At 42.7% G+C, this 20,226-nt stretch overlaps 1 protein-coding gene across 1 annotated transcript in view; it reads right to left on the reverse strand.

Annotated features, from left to right (window-relative positions):
- Positions 1-20,226, reverse strand: part of ntan1 (N-terminal asparagine amidase) — a 28,197-nt gene that overhangs the window by 1,604 nt on the left and 6,367 nt on the right. Inside the window, exons 3-7 of the mRNA XM_068056235.1 lie at positions 10,295-10,360; positions 5,602-5,710; positions 4,041-4,114; positions 2,123-2,176; positions 110-163 (exon numbers count right to left, since the gene is read on the reverse strand). Coding sequence (XP_067912336.1) covers positions 110-163; positions 2,123-2,176; positions 4,041-4,114; positions 5,602-5,710; positions 10,295-10,360 — 357 coding nt within the window. The remainder of the gene's footprint in view (positions 1-109; positions 164-2,122; positions 2,177-4,040; positions 4,115-5,601; positions 5,711-10,294; positions 10,361-20,226) is intronic.

Genomic DNA, 20,226 nt, shown 5'->3' on the forward strand with positions numbered 1-20,226 from the left:
GGTTCATGGTTCTCCATCCCACAATAGAAAATCTAATCTTCATAAGTTAAGCTTGTTAAACATAAGAATGGGACAGGATGGGGGGGTCAAAAATGCAACAAATACTTACCCATTCCATATATTACAGGCCAGTGCACATTTTTCTTCACTACATCATTAAGCTCTACAAAAGAACATTCATTTTCTTTAAATATATAATTAGTATAACCCCATGTCATTTGTTGTATAGACCACATGAAGTTTAGAAATATTACAATGAAATAACTTGAATTTATATAGCACAACTTTTGAATTAATTACTGTTTTAATGTAGGAAATGCAGTAGCCAATTTGAGCACAGCAAGGTCGCACAAATTATGTCAGCAATCTGTCATAGGATGAATATTGTTTGCCTTTGTCTATAGAACAGTGATCCTAGAGCAGAATATTTTGCAAGAGTTAGTACATAACAGAACAGTGGAAGGGGAAACATTGGTGTAGAAATTGAACAGGCTGCCAGCATTAACTAGGTGTGGGGAATGATCCCTGTGTTAGAACAAGCAGGCCAATCAAACTTGACAGTGACCCGCAGTGCGGAGGACCCAATCAGGAGGGGATGTGAGCGGGGCTGGCATGTTAGAGTTGATTAGAGAAATTGTCCATCCAGCACAAATAAGCTTTTAACAAATAGAAAGTACATGTCCTTGGAACTGCTGTGTGGCCATGAAGAGGTTCCAAAATGGGCATTATGCCTTGACTACCGCACGTAAGAGGCCTACTGACTGTTAGCCACCAAAGACGTCTTAAAATCGTCTGACCAAATATGGGATCAGACATATTTCAGATGTAGCCCTACAAAATTGACCCTTTCCTTGCCTGTTAAAATGGATGCAAGGAGGTCCAATTTTGAGGCCACTTAAGTTAAATGAATTGTAACTTTTAAAGTGCTGTTTCAAAGCATGGTGCTGCCAAGTGCAGGAAACAGCTTCGTGCCATGCTATTGGCAGAAAGCAGCACTAAGTGCAGCTTGGAAATGTACCCCTGACAGGAGGAGGCAAACATTCTCACAGCTGCTGAATCACACTCACTGGCCAACTGAACACACTTTTTAATAATGAGACCAACCCTAACATCACAGAGGATGTGCATCATCGGGATAAGTAATGCAGAGTAAAATGCTGGTATATGGTAATTCCATTAGTTAATTTAAAAAAGAACAAAGTATTATGAAAACTCATGTTAAATGTACGCAAAAACATCCATTTGCTTTGGTGTTACTATTGAGCACAACATTACATTTTGTCTTGGTGCCGAGCAAGGTAAAAGTGAAGAGAACAAGACGGAACCGAAATATTCCAGAATTAGAAAACATGGACCCACTACTCTTGTATTTATGGTGGTAGAAGCCACGGGTTTAGGAGATGCAGCTGAAGCCTTGGTGAGTTGCTGCAATAGAAAGTACACACTGCAGCCACTGTACACCGATGGTTGGGGGAGTGGATGTTTAAGCTGGTAGACAGAGTGCTGATCAAACAGATGCTTGGTACTGGATGGTTACCAGCTTCCTGCGTGTTGTTTTATCCATCCAGACAAGTGGTGAGTACTCCATAATCCTCATGACTGGACCCTTGTGATGAAAAGGCTTTGGGAAGTTTGGAGGTGAGTCAATGGTCACAGGACTCCTAGCCTCTGACCTGCTCTAGTAGCCAAGGCATTTCTGTGGCTGGTCCAGTTGTGTTTCTGGTCAATGGTGACCCCAAGGATATTGGCGATAGGGGATTCAGCGATGATAATGTCGTTGAATGTCAAGGAGAGGTGGTCAGGCTCAATCATGTTGGTGATGACCATTGCCTGGCACTTGTTGATGCGAACATTACTTGCCACTTATCAGCCCAAATCTGGATGTCGTCCAGGTCTTACTGAATGCAAACATGGACTGCTTCAGTATCTGAGAAACTGCGAATGCTCTACAATAATAACAGTTTAAACTTATAACAATCTTACAGTAGACGACAAGATTTTTAATCAAAACAAGATGACCGAGTAAGGGTTTCATAACAATGATTTAATCAAATTCCAGTTCATCATCCTTACTACAAGGAAAAGCAGTGAAAAAGAGTCACAATAAATACAATTGATTTACCTGTTAAACAGTAGGTTTCCAAATGAATGTTCTCTGACTGACTGTTGAAAGCTTCTACAAATGAATGTAGTAGAAAACAAAAGACTATGATGAATATATACTACAACAAGGTTAAAGAGACTGATCACTTGGATGCAATTATTTTAGTCTGCCAACAGAGCTCTGAAGGATGTCTAAAGACAGATCAGACAACCAGGTGATAAACTGCAGTATTAAGCTAGTGACACAACATATGTCAGCTTAATACACAATGGAACTCTCTACCTCATAATGTCTGTAGTATTATTAAATGTAAGAGTTACAGTTGAGTGAGCAATTTCTAAACATTATATGTTTCTAAAAACATTGGAAATTCTCTGACAAATGAGTCATTAATGTGCTATTTGTGTAACACAGCTCAGTGACAATTAAAAGTATAAAGTAGCTTGCCAATGTCACAGTAAGTTTCTCTAGTGGTCAACTAAAAGTGAAATTTTACCTAGAATGACAAGCAAGTCTGTTTTATTATTTTAAAAGAACAAGGAGTGGTAGGAAATTTATGAATTTCAATGTACATATAAAATAAGTTTGTTAGTTTGCATGTATGCTTCATTTCACGAGTGTATCTCTTAGCCTACATTATGTTACACCAGGAGAATGGAGTTGCACCATATACAAGGTCACAGCATCCAGTACAAGAAACAAAAGGTTCCATGTTCTGGATTCCTGGTCACACTATTATTTAACTAGATATTGGGCAGAAAGGTGCACTTCAGATTGTAAGGGATGCTGCATCCTGTGCCAACTACTGCTGAGTGCCAGCTGCTGTTGCTGTCTCCTGCGACACAGCGAACATCATCCAAGAAGAAAAATACGAAACAAAATAAACCCAACTCCAATTTGCATTTATACAGCATCTTTAACTTGGTAAAAGATAGTCATTTACGGCATAGGAGGCTGCCATTTGGCCCATCAAGTCCATGCCAGCTCTCCGATGAGCAATCCAGTCAGTCCCACTCCCCCGCTTGATCCCCGTTACCCTGCAAGTTTATTTCCTTCACCAGCTCATTCAATTTCCTTTTGAAAACACTGACCGCTTCCACTTCCCATGGCACTTCACAAGAGCATTAACAGACAGAATTTGACACTGAGCCGAATAAGGATATATAGAAACAGAAAACAGGAGTAGGAGTAGGCCATTCGGGCCTTCTCCGCCATTCAAAAAAGATCTTGGCTGATCGTCTAATTCAGTACCCTGTTTCTGCTTTTTCCCCCATATCCCTTGATCCCTTTGACATTAAGAAATATATCTATCTCCTTGAATATATTTAATGATTTGGCCTCCACTGCCTTCTGCGGTGGAGAATTCCACAGGTTCACCACCCTCTGAGTGAAGAAATTTCTCCTCATCTCGGTTCTAAGTGGCGTACCCAAATGACAGGTGACCAAAAGCTTAATCAAAGAGATAGGCTTTTTGGAGCTTCTTAAAGGAGGGAGAAGTGGAGGAACTCCAGAGCTTTGGATCCAGATAACTGAAGGCACTTTGGCCAAGAGGGTTGGAGGAAATGAGGGGTGCACAAAAGGCTAAAATTGGAGGAATGCAACATTCTCAGAGGGTTGTAGGTCTACAGGAGGTTACAGAGGTAGGGAGGCACTTTAAAATCACACCATATCCCTGAGGGAAGCTACAAGGGGAGAAAAGAAACTTAAGAAATGTATTTTCTCAGGAGATAGTGGTCTTTTAAAACAGAAAGATAACCACAGAACAAAGGAAGCAAACGAATCAGGATACAGCATTTATTAGCAGTGTTTTTACAATTTCAATCATATGGTAACTTTTCTTTGTTTTTCACCACAGACATTACAAGGGATGCACTAGAATACATAAATTTTCAAATTGCCAAATGTCTCAACAGTAAAATATTAAATTTATACCTACTAAGAAGTTTAAGAGTGAGCTTGTGTGACAACGACCTTTCATCAATGAATCCTCCTATAAGGTGGACTTCGTATCTAAAACACAAAATTACAAACATTTCACAAACATTTTTGGAAGAAAATGTTTATCTAGGTTGGAAAATCCTATTGATTTAATGAATAAAATTAATATTCCGTAAATCACACCATGTTCCCTGAGGATAGCAAGGGGAAAAAAGAAACTTGGGGATATATTTTCTCAGTAATTGTGGTCTTATTATAAATGTACAGAACAATAGAAATGTGGATGAAACAACCCAGATGATATTCCGTCTTGGTCTTTGACTGGGGACATTCTAAGCAATCTAGACTGCTTCCTTAATGACAATATGCCAAGACTTCCCATTAATAATGTCCCTTTTCTTAAGGGGAGCCGAAATCTGCAAATATTCCTGCTTCACAGTCTGCCTTAACAACTAAAGTACAATGCTGCTAAAGGAGGTACACTTCTAATTGACCCTATACACCAATGTAGGATATTACTGTATGCATGCCCTTGCGCGCATCAAGGAATTGCAATGTTCAATCTGATATGCAAGTGCGTTAATTACTGCTTTATACAGAATTACTGTGTTTTCAATAGCTTCAGCTGAATAAAACAATAAACTTACAAGACTAGGCTAAAAACCAAATGAATCTTTTATTAGTCTCGAATATAAAAAACTGCACGATTTGCTGTTCTTCACCTGGACTCCTGGAAATTCTGCTTGTACTAACACATTATCCAAGGAGTGTGTCTGGACAATGTTGTATGCACATCATAAAAGGAAATTTACACCAACTTATACCTTATACTCATACGTGGCCTGGCTGCTGATTGGTAAAAATGTGTTTGGCCCACAGCAATGCAGCTCTTTGTCCACATTATTGAGCTTGCCTTGCACTGTTGCATTGGGAGGAAAGGGTGTCACTATGTTCAGCAATATCGTAAATGCATTGAAGTGTTTTGAATAACTCTCTTAGCCAATACTAAGATTAAAAGTCTTACTGAGACAGGGTAACTAAGAATGCTTAGGATGAAGAAATAAGGAAACTGTCTTAAACCCAATCAAAAATATCAATCCAGAAAATCTTAACTTCAGGGCAATCCCATGGACATGTTGTAATGATCCTGTCTTTCATCACATCCTCAGCAGTTAAGATTACATCACACACCCACCTTATGTAATTCAGTGGGTGCAGGGTGGGTACTGATTATTTTGGTATGGATTATTTGAAGCCTTGTATTTTGAATGTTCACCCAACATCTTAACCCTCACCCCAAGCTGGAATTTTCCATCTTTCCTACAGGGCTGCTCTTTCTCCTAGACCATAATATGATACCAGCAGGTAGACTGAAAACTGAAAATTGTAACAACCAGGGCAATGCTGATCACAATTATACAAAGCTGACATGTTTATGGAATTCTACAGATCACCATTATTCATTGTTTAAAGATGCAGCTAACAGATGGAATACTTGAGGTGTGAACTGAAGTTTTGTCCTTTCTAGCAGTTTACCATGTCGTGCACTGAGAGCTTACCGTCCAGAGTCACATCCTACTGACAAAGACTTCACAGCATTTAGCATTAAAGGCACCGTCATTTCTGTATCTGACCCATCACAATGTCCCAAACTTGTAGCCCCACTCCCTAAAAATGAATTCAGATAATGCACATAAAGAACAGAATTTACAGTTTTAACTAAGATATTTGGGGTAAATGTAATAAAACTATCCAGTCTTAAAATACACATCAAGTAGAATTATGAACTCAAACAGATGACAGGGACGGGGGCAGTGGGTGGAAGGGAAAATTCAGCCAGGGTTCCCATTGTCGAGAGCTATCCAGTAACGTGTGTGTGTATCCAATAGAATTGAGCAAGTACAGCATCAGAGTCAACTGGGATACCACCAATGGTTGAAAAACCTGTTCTGATTTTTCTTTATCCGGAGAGTGGTTAGAATGTGGAACTCCCTACCACAAGGAGCAGTTGAGACGAATAGTAAAGGTGCATTTAAGGGAAGGCTTGATAACCACGAGGGAGAAAGGAATAGAAGTTTATGCTGATAGGGTTAAATGAAATAAAATGGAAGGAGGCTTGTGGGAAGCTTAAGTATGGACCAGTTAGGCCCAATGGCCTGCTTCTGTGCATACATTCTGTGTCGATCCACTGTTTAGGTTCATACACAGAGAGCAGCCATGAGGCAAAGTAGAAGACAGCAATTAGTTCTTATACAGTTGTACCACAACAAACAAACAGTTTTCAGGAGGAGAAGGTAGGGAAAATACAAATCAAGTAAATTTCATATATTTTTTTTTATCATGAAAGTGATCGTGCTGACATAAAATATACAATGTGAAAGACCAGTTATAATGTTTATGTTTAGACATACAGCACTGAAACAGGCCCTTCGGCCCACCGAGTCTGTGCCGACCATCAACCACCCAGTTATACTAATCCTACACTAATCCCATATTCCTACCACATCCCCACCTGTCCCTACATTTCCCTACCACCTACCTATACTAGGGGAAATTTATAATGGCCAATTTACCTACCAACCTGCAAGCCTTTTGGCTTGTGGGAGGAAACCGGAGCACCCGGAGAAAACCCACGCAGACACAGGGAGAATTTGCAAACTCCACACAGGCAGTACCCAGAATTGAACCCGGGTCGCTGGAGCTGTGAGACTGCGGTGCTAACCACTGCGCCACCCATATTTTGTAGTACATTAGTAGCTATTACACTAGAGTACTACTTTATCTCATCTAGATCCCATCTCCAAAAGACAGCTTGGATGCAGGATTGGAAGATGGAGGGAAAATGAAAGAGTAAATAAAAATCAATAAAGGAGTCATCCATCAAATTTATTTTTAAACCAACCTCCGCTTCACTTCATTTTTAAAAAATCCTCAGGCAAATCACGCAACTATTAATTTACCTGCAATTAGCCAAACAGTCCAATTCTATACACAGTTCTGTATGTTTTATGATGCAGCGCTCCACAACCTACAAGGCACAAATTAGGAGTTTGATGGAATACACTCCACTTGCCTGGATGGCTGCAGCTCCAACAACTCTCAATAAGCTCAACACCATCCAAGACAAAGCAGTCCACCTATAGCTTAAATATCCAATCTTTCCATCACTGGTGTACTGTGGCTGTAGTGTGTACTATTTACAGAATGCAATGGATCAGGCCATATGGGTAGAACTTAAAAACAAAAAGGGGACAATCGCTTTGCTGGGAGTGTACTACAGGCCTCCAAACAGTCAGGGAGAGATAGAGGAGCAGATATGTAGGCAAATCTCAGAGAGGTGTAAAAATAATAGGATAATAATAATAATAGGGGATTTCAACTTCCCCAATATTATCTGGGATAGTCTTAGTGCAACAGGCTTAAAGGGGGGCGGAATTCTTAAAGTGCATCCAGGAGAGCTTTTTGAGCCAGCATGTAGAAAGTCCTATAAGAGAAGGACAAGTGGTGGAAGTGTCAGTGGGGCAGCATTTTGGGGATAGTGACCATAACTCTAAGATTTAAGGTAGTTATGGAAAAGGACAAAGATAGACTGGAAATAAAGGTACTGAATTGGGGGAAGGCCAATTTCAATATGATAAAAAAGGATCTGGCTAAAGTGGACTGGGAGCAGCTACTTGTAGGAAGGCCTACGTCATGGGAGTCATTCAAAAAGGAAATAGTGAGAGTTCAGGGCCAACATGTTCCCGTAAAGGTGAAAGGTAGGACCAATAAGCCCAGGGAACCCTGGATGTCAAGGGATATAGAGGATTGGATAAGGAAAAAAAAAGGAGGCTATGGCAGATTCAGAGGGCTGAAAACAGCGCAGGCCCTAGAGGAGTATAGAAAGTGTAGAGGGATACTTAAAGTAAATTAGGAAAGCGAAGCAAAAAAACACTAGCAGGCAAGATAAAAGAAAATCCCAAGGTGTTTTATAAGTATATCAAGGGCAAGAGGATAACCAGGGAAAGAGAGTAGGGCCCATTAAGGACCAAAGTGGCAATCTGTATGTGGAGCTGGAGGATGTAGGTGAGGTTTTAAATGATTACTTTTCATCTGTGTTCACTAAGGAGAAGGAAGATGTAGGTGTTGATATCAGGGAGGGGGATTGTGATATACTTGAACAAATTAGCATTGAAAGGGAAGAGGTATTAGCGGTTTTAGTGGGCTTAAAAGTAGATAAATCTCCAGGCCCAAATGAGATGTATCCCAGGCTGCCATGTGAGGCAAGGGAGGAGAATGCAGAGGATCTGACACAAATTTTCAAATCCTCTCTAGCCACAGGAGAAGTGCCAGAGGAATAGAGGACAGCGAATGTGGTGCCATTATTCAAGAAGGGTAGCAGGGATAAATCAGGTAATTATAGGCCGGTGAGTCTAACATCAGTAGTAGAGAAACTACTGGAAAATATTCTGAGGGACAGGGTTAATCTCCACTTGGAGAGGCAGGGATTAATCAAGGGTAGTCAGCATGGCTTTGGCAGGGGAGATCATGTCTAACCAATTTGATCGAATTTTTCGAGGCGGTTACATGAGGGTAAAACAGTTGATGTAGTCTACATGGACTTCAGTAAGGCTTTTGATAAGGTCCTGCATGGGAGATTGGTTAAGGTGGTAAGAGCCCATGGGATCCAGGACAATTTGGCAAATTGGATCCAAAATTGCCTTAGTGGCAGGTGATGGTCAAGGGTTGTTTTTGCGATTGGAAGCCTGTGACCAGTGGTGTACTGCAGGGATCGGTGCAGGGACCCTTGCCTTTTGTAATGTACATTAATGATTTAGACTAGAATATAGGAGGTATGATCAGTAAGTTTGCAAATGACGTGAAAATTGGTGGGGTCGTAAATAGTGAGAAGGAAAGCCTTAGATTACAGGTCGATATAGATGGGCTGGTAAGATGGGCGGAGCAGTGGCAAATGGAATTTAATCCTGAGAAGTGTGAGGTGATGCATTTTGGGAGGACTAACAAGGCAAGGGAATATACAATGGATGGTAGGACCCTAGAAAGTACAGAGGGTCAGAGGGACCTTGGTATACTTGTCCATAGATCACTAAAGGCAGCAGTACAGGTAGATAAGGTGGTTAGGAAGGCATATGGATACCTGCCTTTATTAGCTGAGGCATAGAATATAACAGCAGGGAGGTTATGATAGAGCTGTACAAAACGCTAGTTAGGCCACAGCTGGAGTACTATATACAGTTCTGGTCGCCACGCTATAGGAAGGATGCAATTGCACTCGAGAGGATGCAGAGAAGATTCACCAGGATGTTGCCTGGGCATCTCAGCTATGAAGAGAGACTGGATACTCTAGGTTTATTTTCTTTAGAGCAGAGAAGGCTGAGGGGGGACCTGACTGAGGTATACAAAATTATGAGAGGCATAGATAGGGTATATAGGAAGAAACTTATTCCCTTAGTGGAGGTGTCAATAACCGGGGGCATAGATTTAAGGTAAGGGGCAGGAGGTTTAGAGGGGATTTGAGGAAAAAAAATTTCACCCAGAGGGTGGTTGGAATCTGGAACACACTGCCTGAAGGGGTGGTAGAGGCAGGAACCCTCACAACATTTAAGAAGTATTTAGATGAGCACTCGAAACGCCATAGCATACAAGGATATGGGCCAAAGGACCTGTTTCTGTGCTGTATAACTTTATGACTCTATGACAATGCATGAAGTAGCCAAGGAATTCTTCAGCAAAATCTTCTAAACCCACAACCTCCACCACTTAGGAGAAATGTAGCAGATGCACGACAGCACCATTACTTTCAAATTGCCCTCCAAGTCACATACTACACTAACTGGGACATAGATTGTCATTCATTCATCATTGCTCGGTCAAAGTCCTGGAACTCCCTACTTAGCAGCATTGTGGGAGTGCCTGTAACACACAGACTGCAGCTGTTCAAGAAGACTAATCATCATTTTCTCAAGGGCAATTCAGGATAGGCCAAACATTCTGGCCTTGCCAGCAAGGCTAATAACACAATTATTTTTTTTTTTAAATCTAATAATTTGCCAAATTAAATCCCAAATGCATTACTCGCCCTGATTAGTGTTCAACTTTAAAACTGCAGAATTTCAGAAACTGGAAAGAACGTAACCATTTTGGCTAATTACGAATGGAAACAACTATCCACACTGTTTCACGCAATTAACCTTCTAATCACAAATGCAAGTTTATAGCTTAACTGCACCACTTTATAGCATCTCTAATTACCTGTGTGTCGCAGAACTACCAGATGGCAAGTAGTTGCATCTTCTGTTCCAAGTATAGACACAGAACCTGTGGTTAAAGACATACAGAAAATAAGAGTCAACATCTCTGCATTTTACAATAAACATGTTTTCATCACCTCTGTGTTCCCATTTCTGCTCCAAGGGCTCAATGTAAATTTTACATTCATTGAGTTTGAAGTAAATTGCCCAGGTTACATCCTGAGCACAAAGAGTTGCGCAAGAGTGACACCAGATTACTCTTCTTCCAATTTTTCGGTCACAACACTGTATAAATGAAACACACTAGACAACATACCTGCACGCATCAGGCTAACTTGGCTTGGCCTGCTTCACACTACAGAATGCTTTGTATATCACACAATGCTACTGTGCACTCATAAGTAGCAGAGCTTTTTTGCCATTTGAAACTTCAGAGCTTGGTGACATGGTTGATTTGAATTCTGTTTGTTCATCTTTGAATCCAGCAGAAAAGTCTCTCCTACTTGGCAAGAGTCCACAAAAATTGTCGGCTAATAACCTTTTCCCTAGAAAAACCTTTACTTTCTCCCATCATGGCAGTTCTTCCTGGTACGGTTTCCACTGTCACCCCCCCCAAGTCCAAAAGGCGAAGACTTAAGCGTATTTGCCAAACAACTGGATTATCCATCTATTACCAGATCTGGCTGCATCACATTGTCAAGAAAACAGGCTATGCCAAATGAGGCTTTTAACTCATTGGTTGGAAACTCACATTAAACTTAAACAAGGAAAGCTGGAATATTACAGACAACTTTTACAACGACTTTGCCACAGCTAAAAATGGCCGCCACCATTTGCATTTGAAATCTTGCACATTCCAAGGCATCAAAAGTGGAGATACATGTCTGATTAGCCTGCAACCAAAACAATTGCTTGCCCTATTGATTGAGCTACCTGAGATTGCTTTCATTAGCAAGACATTCAAAGCCATCCTGGGACATTAACACTGAAAGAACAAACCCCTCCAGGGGAACACAATGACACCATGAGGCTTGAGAGGTGGAAAATCCTAAACTTGAATCTCATTAGAAGGTACCAGAGAATACACCGACAAACATGTGACCATCTGCCCATCCATCTGAAAGTGATGAGTTTCCCTTGGACAAGCAGACAAGCCAGTGATTCAATCTGGGCAGATGCCAGAAGAGTTGTCTCTCTCACTCCAGAAGGCCTGGTGGGGCATGCAAAGCTGCTAGATCCAAGACAAAGACACCAAGAAGGAAGCCCTCTGTTCAACTGTCTCCAAGAACAACTACCAACGCAGAACCTCAGGACCACAAATTCAATCCGAATACCATTAAAGTCACCAGACAGCACAGACGGTGTAGTATTGTTATTTGTTCTGGACTCTCTCATTCTCTCTCTTTTTTTCTTTGGCCTCCTTATCTCGAGAGACAATGGCTAAGTGCCTGGAGGTGGTCAGTGGTTTGTGGAGCAGCGCCTGGAGTGGCTATAAAGGCCAATTCTAGAGTGACAGGCTCTTCCACAGGTGCTGCAGAAAAATTTGTTTGTCGGGGCTGTTACAGAGTTGGCTCTCCCCTTGCACTTCTGTCTTTTTTCCTGCCAACTGCTAAGTTTTTTCGACTCGCCACACTTTAGCCCCGCCTTTATGGCTGCCCGCCAGCTCTGGCGAACGCTGGCAACTGACTCCCATGACTTGTGATCAATGTCACAGGATTTCATGTCGCGTTTGCAGACGTCTTTAGAGCGGAGACATGGACGGCCGGTGCGTCTGATACCAGTGGCGAGCTCGCTGTACAATGTGTCTTTGGGGATCCTGCCATCTTCCATGCGGCTCACGTGGCCAAGCCATCTCAAGCGCCGCTGACTCAGTAGTGTGTATAAACTGGGGATGTTGGCCGTCTCGAGGACTTCTGTGTTGCATATACGGTCCTGCCACCTGATGCCAAGTATTCTCTGGAGGCAGCGAAGATGGAATGAATTGAGACGTCGCTCTTGGCTGACATACGTTGTCCAGGCCTCGCTGCCATAGAGCAAGGTACTGAGGACACAGGCTTGATACATCCGGTGTTCCGTGTCAGTGCGTCATTTTCCCACTCTCTCTTGGCCAGTCTGGACATAGCAGTGAAAGCCTTTCCCATGCGCTTGTTGATTTCTGCATCTAGGGACAGGTTACTGGTGATAGTTGAGCCTAGGTAGGTGAACTCTTGAACCACTTCCAGAGCGTGGTCGCCAATATTGATGGATGGAGCATTTCTAACATCCTGTCCCATGATGTTCGTTTTCTTGAGGCTGATGGTTAGGCCAAATTCGTTGCAGGCAGCCGCAAACCTGTCGATGAGACTCGATGAATTCCCTGATGAGGACTTTCCGTACTTTGGACTTCGCTCTTAGACGGGCAAGGCTGAACAACCTGCCCCCTGATCTTGTGTGGAGGAAAATTCCTTCTTCTGAGGACTTGAACGCATGTGAGAGCAGCAGGGAGAAAAAAATCCCAAATTCAGGACTCTAATACAACACAAAGCCATTCCTCAACACTCTGTAATGTGTGTGTGTGAGATTTGAGTGCGTGTGTGCCTGGAAGTGTAGCATAATTTTATTATTTTATTTAGATCAGGTTTAGACTTTTAAGAATAAACTCACCTCTTTCTTCTGAAGAAGGGTCACTGACCTGAAACGTTAACTCTGCTTCTCTCTCCACAGATGCTGCCAGACCTGATGAGTATTTCCAGCATTTCTTGTTTTTATTTCAGATTTCCAGCATCTGCAGTATTTTGCTTTTACTCACCTCTTTCTTGTTTAAACTCAAAATCACCTGTCTGATTGGTTCTATTACAATCACAACAAAGACAAAAGGTAAAACACTCACTGAAGTGGTAAGCACATCCACTGTTATTTTAAAAAAGGAATAAACCCTGTTGCGGTCAAATGAAGAGGAAGGATAGAAGGGAAGCCTTGTGAACCCTCCTCACTTGATCCTAACAACAGGTGCTATCCGGCCTCACTTTCGTCTGCCAACGCTACCTACTTCTCCATAATCATCCTCGAGAGAAAAGATAACCCATCGTCTTTCTTTCACTACCAACTGTGTCATTAAACTTTCACCCCTGCCCTTTCCACCTTCACCTCCAACAATTAGTGAGGAACTCATGGACTTATTTATCATGAAGACTGAGATCAACCATTCAGTTGCCTCTGCTGCTTGCCTTCTTCCTCTTATTCACCAAGCCAAACCTCCCACAGGCTACCAATTGCACCAGCTCTGAACCCATGACTTTCTTGAGTGTCTCTCCAATCACCGATCAAGCGCTCTCTGAGCTCATCTTGTGCTTGAAATCTTGTTCTGCTCCCTTGACTCCATTCCAATATACTGGCCAACCAACTTCTCTTCCTGGCCCCAATGCAAGCTAACATTGTAAATGGCTACCTCTCATCAGGTACTGTCTCCCTCCCCATCAAAACCAGCATCAACAATTCTGCAAATCCACTTCACCACCTTGAAAATGCCATTGCCTCCCTAATCTGTGTCCGTATTTCCTGCAAGTTTGACTCTCGCCAATCAGGCTTTTGCCATTGCCACAGCACTGAAGGAGCCCTAAATTCACAAATGATATCCTGTGACTGTAATCATGGTTCATTATCCCTCTGTCTTCATTGATCTGTGTGTGCAGCCTTTGACAACGTCAACCGCACCATCCTCTCCTCCACTGCCGAGCTCATTGAGATTGCCTTTGCTTGATCCTACCGGATTGTCGTCAGAATATCCCCAGAAACAATATCTCTTGCCATCCCTTCTACCATTAACTCCAGATTCCCGAAAGATCTATTCTTGGTCCCTGTAAGGATCTCAACAAGATCATTAACTTTTCAATATGAGATGAACTCCCCAGACCAATTTAAAGAATTACACAAGGTTTCACGTTGAGACTATTAGAACTAAACTAAAAGAAATGCACATTAACTAAATAGCACTTCGTAAGTAGCTGATACTATCATTTTTACCACCTTCTTCTTCTTTGGCCTCCTTATCTCGAGAGACAATGGGTAAGCGCCTGGAGGTGGTCAGTGGTGTGTGGTGCAGCGCCTGGAGTGGCTATAAAGGCCAATTCTAGAGTGACAGGCTCTTCCACAGGTGCTGCAGAAAAATTTGTTTGGCGGGGCTGTTACACAGTTGGCTCTCCCCTTGCGCATCTGTCTTTTTTCCTGCCAACTGCTAAGTCTTTTCGACTGGCCACACTTTAGCCCCGCCTTTATGGCTGCCCGCCAGCTCTAGCGATCGCTGGCAACTGACTTCCACGACTTGTGATCAATGTCACAGGACTTCATGTCGCGTTTGCAGACGTCTTTAAAGCGGAGACATGGACGGCTGGTGGGTCTGATACCAGTGGCGAGCACGCTGTACAATGTGTCTTTGGGGATCCTGCCATCTTCCATGCGGCTCACATGGCCAAGCCATCTCAAGCGCTGCTGACTCAGTAGCATGTATAAGCTGGGGATGTTGGCCCCCTCGAGGACTTCTGTGTTGGAGATACGGTCCTGCCACCTGATGCCAAGTATTCTCCGGAGGCAGCGAAGATGGAATGAATTGAGACGTCGCTCTTGGCTGACATACGTTGTCCAGGCCTCGCTGCCAGAGAGCAAGGTACTGAGGACACAGGCTTGATACACTCGGACTTTTGTGTTCCGTGTCAGTGCGCCATTTTCCCACTCTCTCTTGGCCAGTCTGGACATAGCAGTGGATGCTTTTCCCATGCGCTTGTTGATTTCTGCATCTAGAGACAGGTTACTGGTGATAGTTGAGCCTAGGTAGGTGAACTCTTGAACCACTTCCAGAGCGTGGTCGCCAATATTGATGGATGGAGCATTTCTGACGTCCTGTCCCATGATGTTGGTTTTCTTGAGGCTGATGGTTAGGCCAAATTCGTTGCAGGCAGCCACAAACCTGTCGATGAGACTCTGCAGACACTCTTCAGTGTGAGATGTTAAAGCAGCATCGTCAGCAAAGAGGAGTTCCCTGATGAGGACTTTCCGTACTTTGGACTTCGCTCTTAGACGGGCAAGGCTGAACAACCTGCCCCCTGATCTTGTGTGGAGGAAAATTCCTTCTTCTGAGAACTTGAACACATGTGAGAGCAGCAGGGAGAATAAAATCCCAAACAGTGTGGGTGCGAGAACACAGCCCTGTTTCACGCCACTCAGGATAGGAATGGGGTCTGATGAGATGCCTTTCATATTGTCGTGGAATGAGATGATGATACTTAGTAGCTTTGGTGGACATCCAATCTTTTCTAGTAGTCTGAAGAGACCACGTCTGCTGACAAGGTCAAAGGCTTTGGTGAGATCAATAAAAGCAATGTAGAGGGGCATCTGTTCATGGCATTTCTCCTGTATCTGACAAAGGGAGAACAGCATGTCAATGGTCGATCTCTCTGCACGAAAGCCACACTGTGCCTCAGGGTAGACGCGCTCGGCCAGCTTCTGGAGCCTGTTTAAAGCGACTCGAGCAAAGACTTTCCCCACTGTGCTGAGCAGGGAGATTCCACGGTAGTTGTTGCAGTCACCGCGGTCACCTTTGTTTTTATAGAGGGTGATGATATTGGCATCGCGCATATCCTGAGGTACTGCTCCCTCGTCCCAGCACAGGCAAAGCAGTTCATGTTGTGCTGAGAGTATAGCAGGCTTGGCACTCTTGATTATTTCAGCGATAATGCTGTCCTTCCCAGGGGCTTTTCCACTGGCTAGAGAATCAATGGCGTCACTGAGTTCCGATTTTGTTGGCTGTACGTCCAGCTCATCCATGACTAGTAGAGGCTGGGCTGCATTGAGGGCAGTCTCAGTGACAACATTCTCCCTGGAGTACAGTTCTAGGTAGCGCTCAACCCAGCGGTCCATTTGCTTGCGTTGGTCAGTGATTATGTCCCCTGATTTAGATTTGAAGGGGGCGATCTTCTTGATGGTTGGCCCAAAAGCTCTCTTAATGCCATCATACATTCCTCTGATGTTTCCGGTGTCTGAGGTCAGCTGAATATGACTGCATAGGTGTTGCCAGTAGTCATTTGCGCAGCGCCTGGCTGTTCTTTGTGCAGTGCTTCTGGCTGCTTTAAGTGCTACGGATGTTAACTCGCTGGGGGCTTCCACAGCTGTTACAAAAATTTCTAAATTCACTTGTAAAAGCCCTTCAAAACACTCCCACAGGGGATGCTGAGACCAAGTGGGCCCACATCAGAGACGCCATCTATGAGTCAGCTTTGACCACCTACGGCAAACGTGCAAAGAGGAATGCAGACTGGTTTCAATCTCATAATGAAGAGCTGGAACCTGTCATAGCCGCTAAGCGCATTGCACTGTTGATCATTTTTACCACACTGAGGGTTACCTGTATCCTCTCCTTTACCCTCTCACTAAAACCGTATCTGTTCCCATTATCCACCCTATTTTTCCAATTTCTCTAAAAATTTCCAAACTGTGGCCTGCAACGACTGCTTTTATGGGTCATGTGCCATTTCTGCTGCATTCCTTATTTTACCAACTTTATGTTCTTCCAGGTGAGACTTTATTCCTGAAGGGGGGCTATTTTTTTAATTCTTCCATTAGGATTACTTCCCTAAGGCTTTCAATCTTCATGGACCAATACCAACAATCAAATATCATTTCCTTCTCTCTAGCAAATTCCATAAATGTCTGACCCTGCTTCTTTCTTAAATCCCTGATTTTTGCCTGTAAGCGTCTGGTACCAACTGATAAGCATAGAGAACTGCAGTTTTAACCACTTCATAATCACTTCACTCCGTTCCTCCAAAAGTGTTGAATATACCTCTGACACTTTTCCTACTAAAACACTTTGCAATAAAATTGTCCAACTTTCTTTCAGCTATTGCAACTTCGTAGCAATTTTTTCCGAAGGACACAAAGTACATTTCAACTCCTTCCTCACTGAATTTAGGCACTAAGCAAATATTCCTTGCCAAAATCAAAACCAGGAGTTAAATTGGATTCATCCCCAAACATAGAAAATAGGAGCAGGAGTAGGCCAGTCGGCCCTTCGAGCCTGCTCCGCCATTCATTATGATCATGGCTGATCATCCAACTCAGTAACCTGTTCCTGCTTTTCCCCCCCATATCCTTTGATCCCTTTCGCCCCAAGAGCTATATCTAACTCCTTCTTGACAACATACAATGTTTTGGCCTCAACTGCCTTCTGTGGTAGCGGGTCCCACAGGCTCACCACTCGCTGGGTGAAGAGATTTCTCCTCATCTCAGTCCTGAAAGGTTTACCCTGTATCATTAGGTTGTGACCCCTGGTTCTGGACTCCCCCACCATCAAGAACATCCTTCCTGCATCTACCCTGTCAAGTCCTGTTAGAATTTTATTGGTTTCTATGAGATCCAGCCCTCACTCTTCTGAACTCCAGCGAATATAATCCTAACCGACTCAATCTCTCCTCATACGTCAGTCCCGCCATCCCAAGAATCAGTCTGGTAAACCTTCGCTGCACTCCCTTTTTTTGTAATCTAAGTTTTACTTGCCTCACTTCGTAGTGTCAATTTTCACAATTCTTGTTTTCTTTTTCTTCCCTTTCTCTTTCAAATTCAAGTTTTTTCATGTCAAACTGTAATGATCTGTCTCTTTCCCTTTCCTGTCTCCTTCCTTTTCTCTTTCCAATCTCAACTTGATTTTGGCTAGCTCTACTTGAACATTAGAGGAAACATCCTCTTCTTTTACCGGCATCAAGCAAGGAAACAATCCATTATACGAACCCCAAGTGCTATCACAACCAAACCGATCTCTCTTAACTGATGCAATATACTAAGAGTCAAATCACCTTTCTTAATTTCTTGTACACTAATGGCACTCATTGATTTCCCACTGAACCCCAAAGTAAATGTGAAATCTTGCTCATTTAAAAACTATGGAAAATTCCAGCAAACCCATTTTACAGCTGCTGAATTCATATCCCAGACCACAGCCAATTTGTTACAACCTCAGCAAGACCATTAACGTTAAAATAAGAGATACAAACTCCTGAGACCAATTTAAAGAATTACCTGACAAGATTTCATGTTGAGACTTCTATTATAACTAAAAAGAAATCCCCATTAACTAAATAGTACTTTGCAAGTAGCTGATACCTCCAAGTTAAAAAGAAATGAACTTTCTGGACTTAATAAAACACTTGTAAACCTCACACCACACTTATATGTTGCACAGTCCTCTTTGATAGTGAAATCTTTGCAGTTAAAAGTGCCAAATTCCTCCCGATTGCAAAGTCAACGTCCTCTTCACTCACTTCTCCAAACACACTTTCAACCTGGAAGTCCATGAATAAGGCGATCCCTGATGACCCTGCTGGTCTTCTCTGCAAACTTCAACTTTCAAAATAGGTTCAAGTCTGCGCAGCCTTTCGCTGTATCAGTCTTCTCTGAGAGGAGGTGTTCCCTTTCTCTCTCCCTTGAGGCTGCCACCACTGGTCGTCTTCCTTACAGCCTACTCGGAGGCTGCAACCGCTGGTCTCCTTTCTTACAGCCTGTCTGCCTTCAGAAAATCTGTTAAATTTAGCTGGAATCAAAAGTCAATAGCCCATTGTCCTTTCCCAACGTGCAAAGTCCACAAGTCTGGCTTCGGCAGAGCCACCCAGGCTGTCCATTTTTTCCAGGTGTTAGCAACTGCCATGCACATTTGTATTCTCAGAATCACTGACTCCTTGTTTATGATCCAAAAGTCTAGGAAGGTGAAACCCGGTGTTCTTCAGCTGTTATACCCCTACAGTCTCTGTTTTTCAAAAGAGTCTTTGAGCTTGGATCTTTGTTGTCCAGGTAACCAAGATTTCTGTCTCGTCTTTAAGCAGTGTTGATGAGGTCAACTGACTTCTCTGACTCTATCTTAAACTTTTACAAAAAAAAAATCAGTGTTTTTGAAAACAATCACATTACAAAGTACAGCGTTCATAACAGTCGCTCTCTCTTCCACATGCAATCTCTTAGCGACATCATCCATAGACATAAGTAGGGGCCAGATTCCACATAGATTCCAGCCAGCTCTACCACTCCACCACTTCTTTGCCAACAATTTCAACCCCCTCAGCAGCCCATCTCAGGCTGAACAAAACTGTAACCTCCCTGTCCTATTTGATCCTGGATTGAGTTTACATTCCCATATCCTTTTCATTACGAAGACTGCCCATCACCACTGTAATACCATTCATCTCCAACCATCCTTCAGCACACCTGTAATTCAATAAATACTGGATACGTTCAGACTTCAATTGCTAGTCAAACTGCAGGTAATAACCCTGAATTTGTGTCGGTCAATGCCTGGTAGTTAATTCACCCAGGGTGTACGGAAATATTAACACCTGTGTTGAGTGACAATTCAACTCTCATCCATGGCTTTGTCACCTCCAGACTTAATAATTCTAATTTTCTCCTGGTTGGCCTCCCACCCTCCACAAACTTGAGCTAATTCAAAACTTCCCCTGACCCAATTAAAATCTGATTGATTATTGCTTATATTTACTTGACAACTATGGCCTTAAACATTTTTTTTTAACAAAAAGACAGAAAACCAGTCTGATCTGTAACTGACCAGAGCAATAATTTCAGGTATCCTGAGCAATTACACCTCTGGTCTTGAAGGAATATGCATCTACACTTTAGCAGAATACATGGTAAAAATGCCCTAGCCCTTATAAAACAGCAACTCTGATTTACCATGAGCAGCATCACAACAGATTTAATGTTATAAAAACAATATTTCTTGTCCCTACCATTTCCAGAAAGTGTATAAAGAAACAAAGACAGCCACTCGACACAGGTGTCTATATTTCTGTACACCCTGGGTAAATTAACTACCACACTTTGACAGAAACAAACTCAGGGTTATGACCTACAGTTTGACTGACAATTGAAGTCTGAACATATCTAGTATTTAAGAGT

Source organism: Heterodontus francisci, chromosome 24 (assembly GCF_036365525.1).
Source record: "Heterodontus francisci isolate sHetFra1 chromosome 24, sHetFra1.hap1, whole genome shotgun sequence".
Taxonomy (NCBI): domain Eukaryota; kingdom Metazoa; phylum Chordata; class Chondrichthyes; order Heterodontiformes; family Heterodontidae; genus Heterodontus; species Heterodontus francisci.